At 40.2% G+C, this 19,101-nt stretch overlaps 3 protein-coding genes and 2 pseudogenes across 3 annotated transcripts; all 5 read left to right on the top strand.

Annotated features, from left to right (window-relative positions):
* Positions 1 to 3,837: 3,837 nt before the first annotated feature.
* Positions 3,838 to 6,246, top strand: pcdh2a1 (protocadherin 2 alpha 1). Its single transcript, XM_071914394.2, has one exon. It carries the CDS (start codon positions 3,838 to 3,840, stop codon positions 6,244 to 6,246), a length of 2,409 nt encoding a protein of 802 aa, XP_071770495.2.
* Positions 6,247 to 7,001: 755 nt separating this feature from the next.
* Positions 7,002 to 9,431, top strand: LOC144542411 (protocadherin alpha-C2-like). Its single transcript, XM_078289011.1, has one exon. The coding sequence runs from the start codon at positions 7,002 to 7,004 to the stop codon at positions 9,429 to 9,431; it is 2,430 nt and encodes an 809-aa protein (XP_078145137.1).
* Positions 9,432 to 9,990: 559 nt separating this feature from the next.
* Positions 9,991 to 12,417, top strand: LOC139923591 (protocadherin alpha-C2 pseudogene; annotated as a pseudogene).
* A 1,097-nt stretch (positions 12,418 to 13,514) lies between these two features.
* On the top strand, positions 13,515 to 15,956 carry LOC139923592 (protocadherin alpha-C2 pseudogene; annotated as a pseudogene).
* Positions 15,957 to 16,557: 601 nt separating this feature from the next.
* LOC144542410 (protocadherin alpha-C2-like) lies at positions 16,558 to 18,996 on the top strand. Its single transcript, XM_078289009.1, has one exon. It carries the CDS (start codon positions 16,558 to 16,560, stop codon positions 18,994 to 18,996), a length of 2,439 nt encoding a protein of 812 aa, XP_078145135.1.
* The last annotated feature ends 105 nt before the right edge of the window (positions 18,997 to 19,101 follow it).

Here is a 19,101-nt window from a genome sequence, read left to right as displayed (position 1 = left end):
CTCTGGAGTTGTTTATGTCCACAAATACTAATTGTACTATCTACAATCTCAGGAGAAACTTATTTTCCAAATGACAAAGGTGCATCTAGGATTTATTTTGATATCAAAACTAAAAGTAGGTACTACATTGAATTTTGCAGTTTAATTCTTGTCCAGCATCAGTAAAAATGGTGGATGCATTCATCACTTTGATTTACTTAGTTATTTTGATATCAGTGTCATTGCATCACACTACACAGATAACTTTGATAGACATTCAGACTTGAAAGCACAAATGAAACAAAGTTAAAGAATCCTGTTATAAACATATCCTATACTATGAAATAGCATTTTTGGATATTACATTAATTGAAAATCATTGTAGATTCTATAACCAGTAGAACCAGCCTTATTATTATGGCCTGTGTTGTTCATACACACACACACACACACACACACACACACACACACACACACACACTAGGAATTATGAATGATTATGAATGATGAATAATTACTATTTATTTGTTTGTGGTACTTGATGGTTAGACTTATCTCCAGCCCTGCCTTCTACTCCTTAACCATTTGAATACCAAATGAAGTGCGAGCACACGTTTGCAAACACAGACAATTACTCTTATGTTGTATAATACGAAATCTATACCTCTTTGAAGATGCTTTGTCCTCGAATACAAAGACCACCATTTCTTTTCATGAAAAATTTAATCTTTAATTAAACGTATTTAAATCACTTTTTCAAGCAAACTGTTTCAACCACACTATTATAGCTATTCAGCACCCTCTCTCTCTCTATGTATATATACCAAACCTGACTCCTGAAAGGTTACATGAAAATGTATTACCAAATCAGAATCCTTGCCCTATTTACATCCCTGGCTATTTGAATACAGTCATGACAAGCTCGGCAAAGAGTCTAAAACCGAAGCAAATGATATCTATAGTTCATTCTTGAAGACGTGTATTGTCTTTGGCAGTCCCCATAATTGACCACTAGATGGCCGTTGATTGACAAGTTATCCAGTCATGTGACTCTGACATTAGGCTTTCTTCCTTTGTCTGCAAACTTCTGTCTTCCTTATCACACATGTTGAAAGGTAATTAGTGATTTAATTTAATTTAGTAAATACAGTTTATTTAGTTGAGATTCATGCACATAGATTAACATTTCTTATATATTTAGTGCAAGAGAATATAGAAATTGGATGAAAGCCTGGATTCTGCTCAGTCACATAGCCTTCGGACAGCACAAAGTTAAGGACATCTACTGGAAGAATTAATGACCATTTTTTTGTTGGTGTTTTTTTTTTTTTTTTTCGGTCAGCAGATAATTTCATTTTGATTCTCTCGAGTTCTTTTTTATATTTGTAAATGAGTGGAAGTTACTTTTCATTTGAGATTGAACTTTACCTCTAGCACCTTACCTCCATTTTGTCAAATGTACAGTACAGTATCAAGAGAATGTTTAGTTCTTTAAAAAAGGGACCGTAAACCATCCTTTATTATCATTATAAAACTGAAAGATGTGTTACCAAAGTTATCTTTGTAGGTCATGTTATATACTATATTTTACAGTTTACAATTTAGCATTAAGAGGTTGAAAGTTGAGCACAAGGGATAATAGTGCTAGTTTGGTTGAAGAAGTTATTTAAATACACTTGATTAAAGATTATATTTTTCATGGAAAGAAGTGGTGGTCTTTTTTATTTGAGAACACAGCACCTTCAAAGAGGTAGGCTATAGATTTCATATTATACAGCATAAGATAATTGTCTGTGTTTGCAAACATGTGTGCTCCCACTTCATTTGGTATTCAAATGGCTAAGGAGTAGAAGGCAGGGCCGGAGATAAGTCTAACCATCAAGTTACACAAACAAATAAATAGTCTTAATTCCTAGAGAGAGAGAGTAGGTGTGTGTGTGTGTGTGTGTGTGTGTGTGTGTGTGTGTGTGTGTGTGTGTGTGTGTGTGTGTGTTTTCTCAGAGTTAGGAGTTAGGAGTTTTTGAGCAGCTATTTGAAAGAAGCAACAGTAAGGGTAAGTGTTATGGAAGTCTGACACTTATATGATATGATAATAAATAAAACTTAAACATAGTGATGTAAGTATATTATTACATTATCGGCTACAATTATTACATTTTTAATGATTTTCTTTTTAATGATTTTCTTTATAACCCAGCTAATAATGTAATAACCAGTCAATAATCTAATAACTTATTACATTATGCGCAAAAAGTTATTACGTTTTTGGTTCAGAAATTTTATTATATTATTGGTAAGTTATTACATTATCAACTTTTATTACATTAAGAACGGAAAAATTATTACGTTATTGGCAGTTATTACATTAACGGTAGTTATTACATTATTGGCTGCTACAAGGCTACTAACATGCACTCAGAACTGACTAAAGGCTTAAAGAGCTTTCTTGGGGAGCTGCGTCAAACTGCTAGATATAACCAGAAAAAGACCGGAAGCAAGGCGATTTTACTTTCAAAATAAAAGCGTAAAATTTGGCACTTATGAAGAAAAAAAAAAGGTATATATATATATATATATATATATATATATATATATATATATATATATATATATATATATATATATGTATATATACATATACATATATATATACACATATATATATATGGTGTTTCAAAACTAGGCATACATTTTTATACATCATTAATATTCACTGTATCATCAAATAGTTTTCCATTTACCAGGTAAGTTTAAATCAAGGTATTATTTACGGACAATTGAATGTTGAATTCTTTTGTTAAAATTACTAAATAAGTTAAAAATTACTAAAATTACACATCTTTGTTTTTCATTATTAGGCCATTATTAAAAATTGGATTCCTACTTTTGAAACACACAGTATACATACAGGGTATATATGTATGACATATTTATATCCTTTTTAATATTTCTGTTTTTTAAAAATTGCAAAAAAAAAGTATAATTGTTAAGGCTTCACAGCTGTTGAAGTATCAGGAGGTCCCCTATCAACCTATTACACTGTGTTTAAGTAAAATGTGCCTGCTGTTCGACTTAAATGGACCAGTAAAATGGTTGGCTATAACACAGTAATTTCAGTTGAAATTGTTTTATTTCATTTGAACAATAAGGCAATAACTGTGAAGCCTATCATATTGATAATACATTTAATTTGAAAATATTAACAGAAGAGCTAAAACCCTAACATTACCAAACATGGTAAAACAAACAAGAAAACACACACACACACACAAACACATTTTCTTTTTGAAGCAAATTAGACACTAATATAAGTTAAAATGGATAGTAGACATCCTTCCAAGTTGTCTAGTATCTGTTTGTGTTTGAGGCTTTGTGAACTTTAAACTTTGAGGGAAGCTTGACATGGTAGGATAACTGGTTGAACTGGGTGCAGCTGGTATCAACTTCTTCATTTTATAGCACATTGACGTAACAATTAATAGACAGACATGGAATGTTCCAAATATATTTATCCTCATTTACTCATCAGCGCATATTCTTTTCACTATATCAAGTGTAGGCCTGTCATAGACGGTGCATCACACACCAGACCAGTGTCAGCCTCAAAGGGTTTAGTCACATGGTGTCACTGTTCACCACTAAATCATAATGCATATCTCCTATGGTTCTCATGACACACCCATTTGTTAAGGCTGTGGATAGATCCGCACAGCCTTCTAGAAGAGCAGATAGGCTTATATTTTTTTTTAAACTAACAAAGATACCGCCTTAAGAAATGTTTTTATTTGTATAGATGTTAATAAAAACGCATTAAAGGCATTCGGACACTGGAGTAATATATTTTCAACAAGAAAAAGGATGAATTTGCAAGCTTTTTCCGCCGTCTTTGTCTTGAGTGCAATGTTGCCCTCTGCTTTGTCTGTGACGCGGTACTCCATAGCCGAGGAGTTGGAAAGGGGCTCTGTTGTGGCAAATCTAGCTGCGGATTTGGGACTTGAGCTTGGAGGTTTATCTCAACGTGAGGTAAAACTTGACATTTTCCACAACAAAAAATATTTAGATGTTAATAAAAAGACGGGAGAGCTGTATATTGTCGAAACAATGGACAGAGAATATCTTTGTCCGACGAAAACCACGACCTCCTGTTTTCTAAAGCTAGATGTTATCATAGAAAGTCCCTTACGTATATTCAACATTGAGCTAGGTATAACGGACATTAACGATAACGCTCCCCATTTTCGAAGGGACAGAGTAGAACTCGACGTGTCAGAGTCGGCAACACCAGGAGAGAGATTCTCTCTGCCTAATGCTGTGGATCCAGATTTTGGCATAAATACAATAAAAACATACAAACTCAGTGTCAGTGAACATTTCACTATAGAAATTCAGACTGGCAGTGATGGAACTAAATATGTTGACTTGGTGTTGACCAAATCTTTAGACCGAGAGGAGCATGCTGTTCATAATTTAATATTGACTGCCTTGGACGGTGGGGTCCCTGTGCGCTCCGGCACAGCCAATATCATTGTTAGGGTACAGGACACAAACGACAACGCCCCTCGGTTCGACAAGCAGATGTACACACTTAACATGACTGAGAATACCGCGATAGGTACTCTAGTGATGAAACTTAACGCCACAGATCTTGACGAGGGTCCCAATGCAGACATAGTCTACTCTTTCACCCTTTACACGTCAGAGAAAACACAAGATGTATTTGGATTGAATCCCAATACAGGAGAGATAACAGTGAAGGGTACTATTGACTATGAAGATGTGAAATTTTATGAAATGCACATTGAGGCTAAAGATAAGGGGGCGCATCCCTTAATGGGGCAATGCAAAGTTGTGATACATGTGACGGATATGAATGACAATTATCCGGAGATCACAATACAGTCTGTTAAGAGCACAGTTAATGAGAACATTCCCATAGGAGCAGTCATAGCTTTGGTGGGAATAAGCGACAGGGACACTGGGGATAATGGCAAAGTAAGTTTATCCATAAACCAACCCATGCCCTTTATTCTGAACAAGTCATCAGATAGACCCATCCATTACAAGCTCATAGTATCAGAACCTTTGGATCGTGAAGCAGTACCTGAATATGACGTCATATTCATTGTGACTGATGCAGGAACGCCCCCCTTATCTGATAATGAAACAATAACTGTGCACCTACTTGATGTCAATGACAACGCGCCACAGTTCCCCCAGTCCTTCTACACTATACGTGTAATGGAGAATAACGCACCTGGATCCTTGCTAAGTTCCCTCACTGCGTTCGACCCAGACCTCCATGAAAACCAGTATCTAGTTTATTTCATCCTAGAGAAGGAGATCGCCAACACCTCCATGTCCATGCTGTTCTCCATCAATCCAGAGAACGGTAATCTTTACGCACTAAAGACCTTTGACTATGAAATCGAGAAGGAGTTCCTTTTCCACATTGAGGCCAGAGACTCTGGTGTCCCTCCACTCAGCAGTAACGTGACCGTCCACATAATCATTGTGGACCAGAACGACAACACTCCGGTCATAGTCTCTCCATGGCGCGCGCACGGCTCGGTGGTGGAAGAAAAGATCCCAAGATCCACCGATAAAGGCTCTCTGGTTGCCAAGGTGATAGCCATAGACACCGACGCGGTACAGAACTCTCGGATTACCTACCAGTTTCTACAGGTGACTGACGCCACCTTATTCAGTCTGGACCAATACAACGGAGAGATCCGGACTATGAGAATGTTCAGTTACAGAGATCCGCGTCACCAACGACTGGTCGTTGTTGCCAAGGACAACGGGGAGCCTGCTCTCTCTGCTACAGTCACCATCAAGCTGTCCACAGTGGAGACTGCCGTTAAGGCCTACTCTGACATGACGGAAGTACCTCTGGAATATGACATCTTTTCAGACTTAAACCTGTATTTGGTCATCGGTCTGGGCTCGGTGTCATTTCTCCTCTTGATCACCATATTGGTCACCATCGTGCTGAAGTGTCAGAAACCCAAGCCCAGCAAAGCGGCTCCTCCCTGTAGGAACAGTGTGATCAGTGAGAGAAACTCCACCATCGCAGATTCCACTCTGGTCTCCAACGATGCCTACTGGTACAGTCTGTTTCTAGCGGAGACCAGGAAAGGAAAGCTGGTGGTTAGACAGCCTGTGCCAAAGGGCTCCAGGTACATCGTGTCCAGTTTACCAAGGAGCACAGGAATGACAGAGACTAGCGACTCAGCAGCCTCCACCCTGCAGGTGAGATTTCTTTACTGATCCAATACGTTTGTGTTACTGAATATGCTGTATAATTTGATGATCATGTTTGTAAATAGACATACTGTAAATTCTAGTTTACCTAATTTATAAACATCTTCCCCATTATTTTTCAAATCACATTCAATTTCCTCATCATAAAACAAATGTGCAGTCCACAGTTTAAATGAGGCAATTTATACCATTGTCTCTGTAGATTTTCTTAATGTTTGATTCTTTTTTCTGTTTTGCATAAAATATGATATTCTTCGCAGAACACAGATAAGTAAAAAAAAAAAAAAAAAAAAAAAAGCCGCCAGTTTACATTTTCTTCATCAATTAGTCTAAGGTATTGGTTTAAAAAAGATAAGGATTTCCTTCAGCAACTTCTGCAGCTTAAACTCACCTTTAAATTTAATCTATCGTCAGATATGGTTGCATTTTAGCTTCTATACAAAAATGGTGTCAGTTGCAGAGTCTCATAATATGCATGCAGTGGCGCTGTTGACTAGATAAAAGACGGGGCCATGATCGCCATGACAGTAAATCATAGTCAGGAGGGTAAAGCATTGAATCAAGCGGACAGCTCCCTGGTGCTGAAACCCCCATCACAGATACATAAGACAATTTCACTATATTTTGCGCTTGAATATCCTTTGGATGAGGATCGCATTAATATGTTCGGATCAAGACCTTAACAATAGTAAACTGCCATGTAACTGGAAACATGCATTCTATCGACTAAACTGCTACATACGGAGAACAGACACACAACAATGGGGTCGTGGAAAAGGTACGTGTCGGTCGTTATTCTTTTTTCAACCGTTCAGCACATATTGTCTTCAGTTACTCATTATTCAATACCTGAGGAAATGAAAGAAGGATCAGTTGTTGCCAATCTAGCTACAGATCTCAGCTTGGATGTTAAAACATTGAGTAAGAGGAAGATGCGTCTTGATATCATCGCCAATAAAAAGTACCTCGATGTGAACAAAGAGACTGGTGAACTGTATATTGTGGAGAAGATTGACAGGGAAAATTGCCCTACCAAGCTGTCATCTTCGTGCTATCTTAAACTGGAGGTGATACTGGAAAACCCCTTACGAATCTTTAATATAGAACTAGAAATTTTGGATATGAACGATAACGCCCCGCAATTTCGAAGAGACGCAATACATTTAGATATATCTGAGTCAACGCCAGCTGGGGAGAGATTCTCTCTGAGCAATGCCGTTGATCCAGATGTTGGAAGCAATTCAGTAAAAACGTACCATTTGAGTGAAAGTGAACATTTTAGCATTGAGGTTCATACAGGGAGAGATGGCTCGAAGTTTGCTGATTTGATTTTGAAAAATATTTTAGACAGGGAGCAGCAGGCTGTTCATAATTTAATACTCACAGCTGTAGATGGCGGTACGCCTACTCGTTCTGGTACTGCCAGCGTTATTGTTCATGTTTTAGACACTAATGACAACGCCCCTACATTTGACAAAGAAAACTACCGCATCAATATAATGGAAAATTCTCCCATTGGAAGCCTTGTTGTTCATCTAAATGCAACAGACTTAGACGAGGGGTCAAATTCTGATATTATATACTCATATAGTCTGTATACATCAGAGAAAACGCAAGAGACATTTCATCTTAACCCCAGCACCGGAGATATAACGGTAAAGGGAATGCTAAATTACGAAGATTTTAGGATCTACGACATGGAAGTTATTGCAACAGATAAAGGAGCCAATAGCTTATCAGAGCAATGTAAACTAACAATTCTAGTTGAAGATATGAATGACAATCACCCAGAAATATCTATTAAATCATTTCAGAGTCCAGTCAAGGAAGACATCGAATTAGACACAGTGATAGCAGTAATTAGTGTCAGTGATAAAGATTCAGGTGATAATGGAGTAGTTGATGTTCATATTCCCGATAATATGCCTTTCAAACTTAAAGAATCCTCTGATAACTATTTTGAGTTGGTAGTTTCAGAACCATTAGACCGTGAGAAAGTTCCAGAATATGACATCACTTTCAGTGTTACAGACAGAGGTTCTCCTCCGTTGTCTGACAATGAAACTATGACTTTAGAACTACTGGATGTTAATGACAATGTTCCACAGTTCCCTCAGTCCTACTATACTATACGTGTAATTGAGAACAATGCACCTGGGGCCTTGCTAAGCTCCCTCACTGCGTTTGACCCAGACCTCCATGAAAACCAGTATCTAGTTTATTTCATCCTAGAGAAGGAGATAGCCAACACCTCCATGTCCATGCTGTTCTCCACCAATCCAGAGAACGGTAATCTTTACGCACTAAAGACCTTTGACTATGAGATCGAGAAGGAGTTCCTTTTCCACATTGAGGCCAGAGACTCTGGTGTTCCTCCACTCAGCAGTAACGTGACCGTCCACATAATCATTGTGGACCAGAACGACAACACCCCGGTCATTGTCTCTCCGTGGCGCGCGCACGGCTCGGTGGTGGAGGAAAAAATCCCCAGATCCACCGATAAAGGCTCTCTGGTTGCCAAGGTGATAGCCATAGACACCGACTCGGTACAGAACTCTCGGATTACCTACCAGTTTCTACAGGTGACTGACGCCACCTTATTCAGTCTGGACCAATACAACGGAGAGATCCGGACTATGAGAATGTTCAGTTACAGAGATCCGCGTCACCAACGACTGGTTGTTATTGCCAAGGACAACGGGGAGCCTGCTCTCTCTGCTACAGTCACCATCAAGCTGTCCACAGTGGAGACTGCCGTTAAGGCCTACTCTGACATGACAGAAGTGCCTCTGGAATATGACATCTTTTCAGACTTAAACCTGTATTTGGTCATCGGTCTGGGCTCGGTGTCATTTCTCCTCTTGATCACCATATTGGTCACCATCGTGCTCAAGTGTCAGAAACCCAAGCCCAGCAAAGCGGCTCCTCCCTGTAGGAACAGTGTGATCAGTGAGAGGAACTCCACCATCGCAGATTCCACTCTGGTCTCCAACGATGCCTACTGGTACAGTCTGTTTCTAGCGGAGACCAGGAAAGGCAAGCTGGTGGTTAGACAGCCTGTGCCAAAGGGCTCCAGGTACATCGTGTCCAGTTTACCAAGGAGCACAGGAATGACAGAGACTAGCGACTCAGCAGCCTCCACTTTGCAGGTGAGACGTCAATTTCCACCCTTGTTTCTGCAGATCTTTTAATGTTTGTTTGTTTTGTGTAAAGTGGCATGTTCTTAACAAAGCATAAACAAGTTTAAAAACAATCCCAATTTGAATCATATGTACATTTCCATTATCCAACATAGAATGATTAACGTATTAAACTAGGCTGTAGTGGCTTAATAAACCTAGTGATTCATTTCAGCAACATCTGCAGCAGTTACGTTTTCCTTTGAATTTCACATATCGTCTAAATACGGTTGCATTTTAGCTACAAAGCATGGATGGTGTTAGTTGCAGAGTTTTATAATATGCATAGAGTGGCGCTGTTGACTAGAAAAAAGACGAGGCAATGATCGCCATGACAGTAAATCATAGTCAGAGGGCTACAGCATGAAACAAGCGGACAGCTCCCTGGTGCTGAAACTCACACCCAGAAAAAATAAGACAATTTCTTTCCTCTTATCGCCTACATATCTATTGGATGAAGATCGAATCAATACCGTTTGGATCAAAACTACAACAAAACCAAATTTCCATATAATTGCGACCATGCATTTTGCCGACTGAGGTGTTTCGTACGGTGAACAGATACACAACAATGGACTCGTATGTAACAATGCTGTCATGGAAAAGGTACGTCTCGCTCGTTATTCTTTTTTCAACCGTTCAGCACATATCGTCTTCAGTCACTCATTATTCCATACCTGAGGAAATGAAAGAAGGATCAGTTGTTGCCAACCTAGCTACAGATCTCAGCTTGGATGTTAAAACACTGAGTAAGAGGAAGATGCGTCTTGATATCATCGCCAGTAAAAAATATCTGGATGTGAACAAAGAGACTGGTGAACTCTATATTGTGGAGAAGATTGACAGGGAATATATTTGTCCTTCAAAGTCCTCAGCATCGTGCTATCTAAAGCTGGAGGTAATCCTTGAAAATCCTTTACGAATATCTAATATAGAGCTAGAAATTTTGGATATGAACGACAACGCCCCACAATTTCGAAGAGACGCAATACATTTAGACATATCTGAGTCAACACCAGCTGGGGAGAGATTCTCTCTGAGCAATGCCGTTGATCCAGATGTTGGAAGCAATTCAGTAAAAACGTACCATCTGACTGAAAGTGAACATTTTACCATTGAAGTTCAGGCTGGGAGAGATGGGTCGAAGTTTGCTGAATTGATCCTGAAAAAGAATTTAGACCGAGAACAGCAGGCTGTTCATAATTTCATACTCACAGCTGTAGATGGCGGTACGCCTGCTCGTTCAGGTACTGCTACCATTATTGTTCATGTTTTAGACACTAATGACAACGCCCCTACATTTGACAAAGACAACTACCATATAAATATAATGGAAAATTCTCCCATTGGAAGCCTTGTTGTTCATCTAAATGCAACAGACTTAGACGAGGGGTCAAATTCTGATATTATATACTCATATAGTCTATATACATCAGAGAAAACGCAAGAGGCATTTCATCTTAACCCCAGCACCGGTGAGATAACGGTAAAGGGAATGTTAAATTATGAAGATTTTAGGATCTACGATATGGAAGTTATTGCAACAGATAAAGGAGGCAATAGCTTATCAGGGCAATGTAAACTAACAATTTTAGTTGAAGATATGAATGACAATCACCCAGAAATATCTATAAAATCGTTTCAGAGTCCAGTCAAGGAAAACATCGAATTAGACACAGTGATAGCAGTGGTTAGCGTCAGTGATAAAGATTCAGGTAATAATGGAGTAGTTGATCTCCATATTCCCGATAACATGCCTTTCAAACTTAGAGAATCCTCTGGTAGCTATTTTGAGTTGGTAGTTTCAGAACCATTAGACCGTGAGAAAGTTCCAGAATATGACATCACTTTCACTGTTACAGACAGAGGTTCTCCTCCGTTGTCTGACAATGAAACTATGACTTTAGAACTACTGGATGTTAATGACAATGTTCCACAGTTCCCACAGTCCTTCTATACTATCCGCGTCATGGAGAATAACGCACCTGGGGCCTTGCTAAGTTCCGTGACTGCGTTTGACCCAGACCTCCATGAAAACCAGTATCTAGTTTATTTCATCCTAGAGAAGGAGATCGCCAACACCTCCATGTCCATGCTGTTTTCCATCAATCCAGAGAACGGTAATCTTTACGCACTAAAGACCTTTGACTATGAAATCGAGAAGGAGTTCCTTTTCCACATTGAGGCCAGAGACTCTGGTGTTCCTCCACTCAGCAGTAACGTGACCGTCCACATAATCATTGTGGACCAGAACGACAACACTCCGGTCATAGTCTCTCCATGGCGCGCGCACGGCTCGGTGGTGGAGGAAAAGATCCCCAGATCCACCGATAAAGGCTCTCTGGTTGCCAAGGTGATAGCCATAGACACCGACGCGGTACAGAACTCTCGGATTACCTACCAGTTTCTACAGGTGACTGACGCCACCTTATTTAGTCTTGACCAATACAACGGAGAGATCCGGACTATGAGAATGTTCAGTTACAGAGATCCGCGTCACCAACGACTGGTTGTTATTGCCAAGGACAACGGGGAGCCTGCTCTCTCTGCTACAGTCACCATCAAGCTGTCCACAGTGGAGACTGCCGTTAAGGCCTACTCTGACATGACAGAAGTGCCTCTGGAATATGACATCTTTTCAGACTTAAACCTGTATTTGGTCATCGGTCTGGGCTCGGTGTCATTTCTCCTCTTGATCACCATATTGGTCACCATCGTGCTCAAGTGTCAGAAACCCAAGCCCAGCAAAGCGGCTCCTCCCTGTAGGAACAGTGTGATCAGTGAGAGAAACTCCACCATCGCAGATTCCACTCTGGTCTCCAACGATGCCTACTGGTACAGTCTGTTTCTAGCGGAGACCAGGAAAGGAAAGCTGGTGGTTAGACAGCCTGTGCCAAAGGGCTCCCGGTACATCGTGTCCAGTTTACCAAGGAGCACAGGAATGACAGAGACTAGCGACTCAGCAGCCTCCACTCTGCAGGTGAGATTTCTTTACTGATCCAATACGTCTGTGTAACTGAATATGCTGTATAATTTGATGATCATGTTTGTAAATAGACATACTATAAATTCTAGTTTACCTAATTTATAAACATCTTCCCCATTATTTTTCAAATCACATTCAATTTTCTCTTCATAAAACAAATGTGCAATCCACAGTTTAAATGAGGCCAACAGCACAAATTTTACTAAATTGCTTTTGACTTCTCATTTACCCAAAAGCATGTCTTGTCTCATCATAAATTTGATGTTTTGCAATAAGGTTAATACAGTTAACTAAAAGAGCGACTAGAGCTAGGTATTAAAAATATAAAATGAGAGTGGACTAGACTAACGTATGCAGAGACAAAATTATCATCTAAAGGCAATACATTTATATCATTAACTTCCTAGCGCAAATGCTTAACAATGCTGTATCATGCTTTTTTGACACGCCTACTGCTCATGCTGCACAACTCTGATGAACCACACAAAAAGCGATAAATGAACACTAATTCAATAACAAAGTAATTTCGATCTTGATTGACCAATGGAACGCTATGACCACATAGAAAAAACAAACAAAACAAAAAAAATATTTAAACTACAAAAGTACACTTTGTAGAGATAAAGTGCGAGCTACCTTAAAACAGCTGGAAAACATATCTTAACCAAAAAGCAATGTAGTTATCACTACACTGAATAATACTACTTAATTCAAAACGTGCAGGATCATAAAACACTGAATTCAAGGTATGAAGGAGCTAATTAGCCATAAGGAAAAACTAAGGATGAGGGCTAAAGCATAACATTTATTTAAGAGTCAGGCGTAAGGAAGCATGTCTTTGTTCCTTGCACACAGCGTCGCTGTTGTCCAGTTATATAAATTCTGTTGTGGGACCATCAACGCCATTACACTGTGTCGTCGAGCTGAGACGTGAATCGGGCAAATGGACAGCTCCCGGTACTGAATCTGTATGTAGGCCAAAAACATTTTACGGTCTGTGTATTTTTGTGAATATGGCTTTGATAGGCTAAAAAAAATGTCCGGAATCTTAACGACGTGCAAGGGTTTATTTTTTTCACAAAACTGAAGAAGACAGGTCTGAAGTGACAATGGATGCACATTTCTTTTACAAACACTGGAGGAGGTATGTCTCGATATTTCTTCTTTTCGCTGCAATCTTAAAATCTAATTATGCGGTTACTCACTATTCTATTCCCGAGGAAATGGAGGAAGGGTCTGTGGTCGCTAATTTAGCTGCTGATCTAGGCCTCGATGTAAAAATGCTTTCTAAACGGAAGATGCGCTTGGAAGTCATAGCAAACAAGAAATATCTGGATGTGAACAAAGAAACAGGGGAGCTATATATCGTAGAGAGGATCGACCGTGAATATCTTTGCACATCTAAGACATCTACGTCATGTTTTCTGAAAATTGAAGCTATAGTAGAGAACCCACAGCGGATATTCTATATTGAAATAGAGCTCATGGATATAAATGATAACGCCCCTCATTTTAGGAGGGACACCATAAACTTGGACATTTTGGAAGCAACCCAAGCTGGTGAAAGATTCTCTGTCAACAATGCGGTTGATCCGGATGTTGGCTCAAATTCAGTAAAAACGTACCATTTGAGTGAAAGTGAACATTTTAACATTGAAATTCAGACAGGAAGGGATGGATCGAAGTTTGCAGATCTAATTTTAAAGAAGGCGCTAGACCGAGAAAAGCAGGCTGTTCATAAACTAGTACTCACTGCTGTAGATGGCGGCACACCTTCACGCACCGGTACAGCCAGCATTGCAGTTCGAGTCCTAGACACAAATGACAATGCCCCCAAATTTGGCAAAGAACACTATAGAATTGAAATAATGGAAAACTCACCGATTGGAAGCCTTGTGCTTCATCTTAATGCTACTGATTTAGATGAGGGATCCAATGCAGAGATAGCATATACGTATAGCTTGTACACTTCTGAAAAGACACAAGAGACATTCAATCTGAACCCTAACACTGGTGAGATAACAGTAAAAGGAGTGCTGAATTATGAGGATTTCAGGCTATATGATATGGAAGTTGTAGCAACAGATAAAGGAGCCAATGTCTTATCAGGGCAAACGAAGATATCAATTTTAGTGGAAGACATGAATGACAATCATCCTCAGATTTCCATAAAATCGTTTCAAAATTCTGTCAAGGAAGACACAGAATTAGACACAGTTATAGCAGTGGTTAGTGTCACTGATAAAGATTCGGGTGATAACGGAATGGTTGATCTTCACATTCCCGATAATATGCCTTTCAAACTTAGGGAATCCTCTGATAACTATTTTGAGTTGGTAGTTTCAGAACCATTAGACCGTGAGAAAGTTCCAGAATATGACATCACTTTCACTGTTACAGACAGAGGTTCTCTTCCGTTGTCTGACAATGAAACTATGACTTTAGAACTACTGGATGTTAATGACAATGTTCCACAGTTCCCTCAATCCTTTTATACTATACGTGTCACGGAGAATAACGCACCTGGGGCCTTGCTAAGTTCACTCACTGCGTTCGACCCAGACCTCCATGAAAACCAGTATCTAGTTTATTTCATCCTAGAGAAGGAGATCGCCAACACCTCCATGTCCATGCTGTTCTCCATCAATCCAGAGAACGGTAATCTTTACGCACTAAAGACCTTTGACTTTGAGATTGAGAAGGAGTTCCTTTTCCACATAGAGGCCAGAGACTCTGGTGTTCCTCCACTCAGCAGTAACGTGACCGTCCACATAATCATTGTGGACCAGAACGATAACACTCCGGTCATTGTCTCTCCATGGCGCGCGCACGGCTCGGTCGTGGAGGAAAAGATCCCCAAATCCACCGATAAAGGCTCTCTGGTTGCCAAGGTGATAGCCATAGACACCGACTCGGTACAGAATTCTCGGATTACCTACCAGTTTCTACAGGTGACTGACGCCACCTTATTCAGTCTGGACCAATACAACGGAGAGATCCGGACTATGAGAATGTTCAGTTACAGAGATCCGCGTCACCAACGACTGGTTGTTATTGCCAAGGACAACGGGGAGCCTGCTCTCTCTGCTACAGTCACCATCAAGCTGTCCACAGTGGAGACTGCCGTTAAGGCCTACTCTGACATGACAGAAGTGCCTCTGGAATATGACATCTTTTCAGACTTAAACCTGTATTTGGTCATCGGTCTGGGCTCGGTGTCCTTTCTGCTATTGATCACCATATTGGTCACCATCGTGCTCAAGTGTCAGAAACCCAAGCCCAGCAAAGCGGCTCCTCCCTGTAGGAACAGTGTGATCAGTGAGAGGAACTCCACCATCGCAGATTCCACTCTGGTCTCCAACGATGCCTACTGGTACAGTCTGTTTCTAGCGGAGACCAGGAAAGGCAAGCTGGTGGTTAGACAGCCTGTGCCAAAGGGCTCCCGGTACATCGTGTCCAGTTTACCAAGGAGCACAGGAATGACAGAGACTAGCGAGTCAGCAGCCTCCACTTTGCAGGTGAGACGTCAATTTCCACCTTTGTTTCTGTAGATCTTATATGGTGTTTTCTATGTTGTGTATAAAATCGCATATTCTTCACAAGCCACAAACAAGTTAAAAAAATAAAATAAAAAACAAATCCTAATTTGAATCGTTTAAGTTTCCATTATCCAACATAGAATGATTAACATAAGGCATTAAATTAGTCTGTAATAGTTGTTTTTATCAACCTAATGATTCTTTTCAGGAACAACTGCCGCAGTTAATAAGCTTAAGCTTACCTTTAAATTTCACCTATTATCTAAATACGGTTGCATTTTAGCTACAAAGGATGAATGGAGTTAGTTGCAGAGTCTTATAATATGCATAGAGTGGCGCTGTTGACTAGAAAAAAGACGAGGCCAGGATCGCCATGACAGTAAATCCTAGTCAGAGGGGTAAAGCTTGAAACAGGAGGACAGCTCCCTGGTGCTGAAACTCAGACCCAGGACAATTAAGACAATTTCCTTCCTCTTATCGCCTACATATCTATTGGATCAAGATCGAGTAAATATCGCTTGGATCAAAATTACAACAATACCAAATTTCCATGTAATCGCGACCATGCATTTTGCCGACTAAAGTGCTTCGTACGGAGCGCAGATACACAACAATGGGGTCGTATGTAACAATGCTGTCATGGAAAAGGTACGTGTCGGTCGTTATTCTTTTTGCAACCGTTCAGCACATATCGTCTTCAGTCACTCATTATTCAATACCCGAGGAAATGAAAGAAGGATCAGTTGTCGCCAATCTAGCTACAGATCTCAGCTTGGATGTTAAGACACTGAGTAAGAGGAAGATGCGTCTTGATATCATCGCCAATAAAAAATATCTGGATGTGAACAAAGAGACTGGTGAACTGTATGTTGTAGAGAAGATTGACAGGGAATATCTTTGTACAAAAATGTTAACATCGTGCTACTTGAAAATGGAAGCAACACTTGAAAATCCTTTACGAATATTTAATATAGAATTAGAAATTTTGGATATGAACGACAACGCCCCACAGTTTCGAAGAGACGCAATACATTTAGATATATCTGAGTCAACGCCAGCTGGGGAGAGATTCTCTCTGAGCAACGCCGTTGATCCAGATGTTGGAAGCAATTCAGTAAAAACGTACCATCTGACTGAAAGTGAACATTTTAACATTGAAGTTCAGACAGGGAGAGATGGGTCGAAGTTTGCTGATTTGATTTTGAAAAAGACTTTAGACCGAGAGCAGCAGGCTATTCATAATTTAATACTCACAGCTGTAGATGGTGGTACACCTACACGTTCTGGGATTGCCAGCGTTATTGTTCATGTTTTAGACACTAATGACAACGCCCCTACATTTGATAAAGACAACTACCACATCAATATAATGGAAAATTCTCCCATTGGAAGTCTTGTTGTTCATCTAAATGCAACAGACTTAGACGAGGGGTCAAATTCTGATATAATATACTCATATAGTCTGTATACATCAGAGAAAACGCAAGAGACATTTCATCTTAACCCCAGCACCGGAGAGATAACGGTAAAGGGAATGTTAAATTATGAAGATTTTAGGATCTACGATATGGAAGTTATTGCAACAGATAAAGGAGCCAATAGCTTATCAGGGCAATGTAAACTAACAATTCAAGTTGAAGATATGAATGACAATCACCCAGAAATATCTATTAAATCGTTTCGGAGTCCAGTCAAGGAAAACATCGAATTAGATACAGTGATAGCAGTGGTTAGTGTCAGTGATAAAGATTCAGGTGATAACGGAGTGGTTGATCTCCATATTCCCGATAATATGCCTTTCAAACTTAGAGAATCCTCTGGTAGCTATTTTGAGTTGGTAGTTTCAGAACCATTAGATCGTGAGAAAGTTCCAGAATATGACATCACTTTCACTGTTACAGACAGAGGTTCTCCTCCGTTGTCTGACAATGAAACTATGACTTTAGAGCTACTGGATGTTAATGACAATGTTCCACAGTTCCCCCAGTCCTTCTACACTATACGTGTAATGGAAAATAATGCACCCGGGGCCTTGCTAAATTCACTCACTGCGTTTGACCCAGACCTCCATGAAAACCAGTATCTAGTTTATTTCATCCTAGAGAAGGAGATCGCCAACACCTCCATGTCCATGCTGTTCTCCATCAATCCAGAGAACGGTAATCTTTACGCACTAAAGACCTTTGACTATGAAATCGAGAAGGAGTTCCTTTTCCACATTGAGGCCAGAGACTCTGGTGTTCCTCCACTCAGCAGTAACGTGACCGTCCACATAATCATTGTGGACCAGAACGATAACACTCCGGTCATTGTCTCTCCATGGCGCGCGCACGGCTCAGCGGTGGAGGAAAAAATCCCCAGATCCACCGATAAAGGCTCTCTGGTTGCCAAGGTGATAGCCATAGACACCGACTCGGTACAGAACTCTCGGATTTCCTACCAGTTTCTACAGGTGACTGACGCCACCTTATTCAGTCTGGACCAATACAACGGAGAGATCCGGACTATGAGAATGTTCAGTTACAGAGATCCGCGTCACCAACGACTGGTTGTTATTGCCAAGGACAACGGGGAGCCTGCTCTCTCTGCTACAGTCACCATCAAGCTGTCCACAGTGGAGACTGCCGTTAAGGCCTACTCTGACATGACTGAAGTGCCTCTGGAATATGACATCTTTTCAGACTTAAACCTGTATTTGGTCATCGGTCTGGGCTCGGTGTCATTTCTCCTCTTGATCACCATATTGGTCACCATCGTGCTGAAGTGTCAGAAACCCAAACCCAGCAAAGCGGCTCCTCCCTGTAGGAACAGTGTGATCAGTGAGAGGAACTCCACCATCGCAGATTCCACTCTGGTCTCCAACGATGCCTACTGGTACAGTCTGTTTCTAGCGGAGACCAGGAAAGGAAAGCTGGTGGTTAGACAGCCTGTGCCAAAGGGCTCCAGGTACATCGTGTCCAGTTTACCAAGGAGCACAGGAATGACAGAGACTAGCGACTCAGCAGCCTCCACTCTGCAGGTGATACGTCAATTTCCACCTTTGTTTCTTTAGATCTTACATGTTGTTTTTTATGTTGTGTATAAAATGATATATTATTCACAAACCACAAACAAGTAAAAAAAAAAAAGAAGCAAAAAACAAATCCGAATTTGAATC

Source organism: Centroberyx gerrardi, chromosome 16, assembly GCF_048128805.1.
Source record: "Centroberyx gerrardi isolate f3 chromosome 16, fCenGer3.hap1.cur.20231027, whole genome shotgun sequence".
NCBI lineage: Eukaryota > Metazoa > Chordata > Actinopteri > Beryciformes > Berycidae > Centroberyx > Centroberyx gerrardi.
Note: the sequence above shows the minus strand (reverse complement) of the source record. Positions and strands in the feature narration are given on the sequence as shown.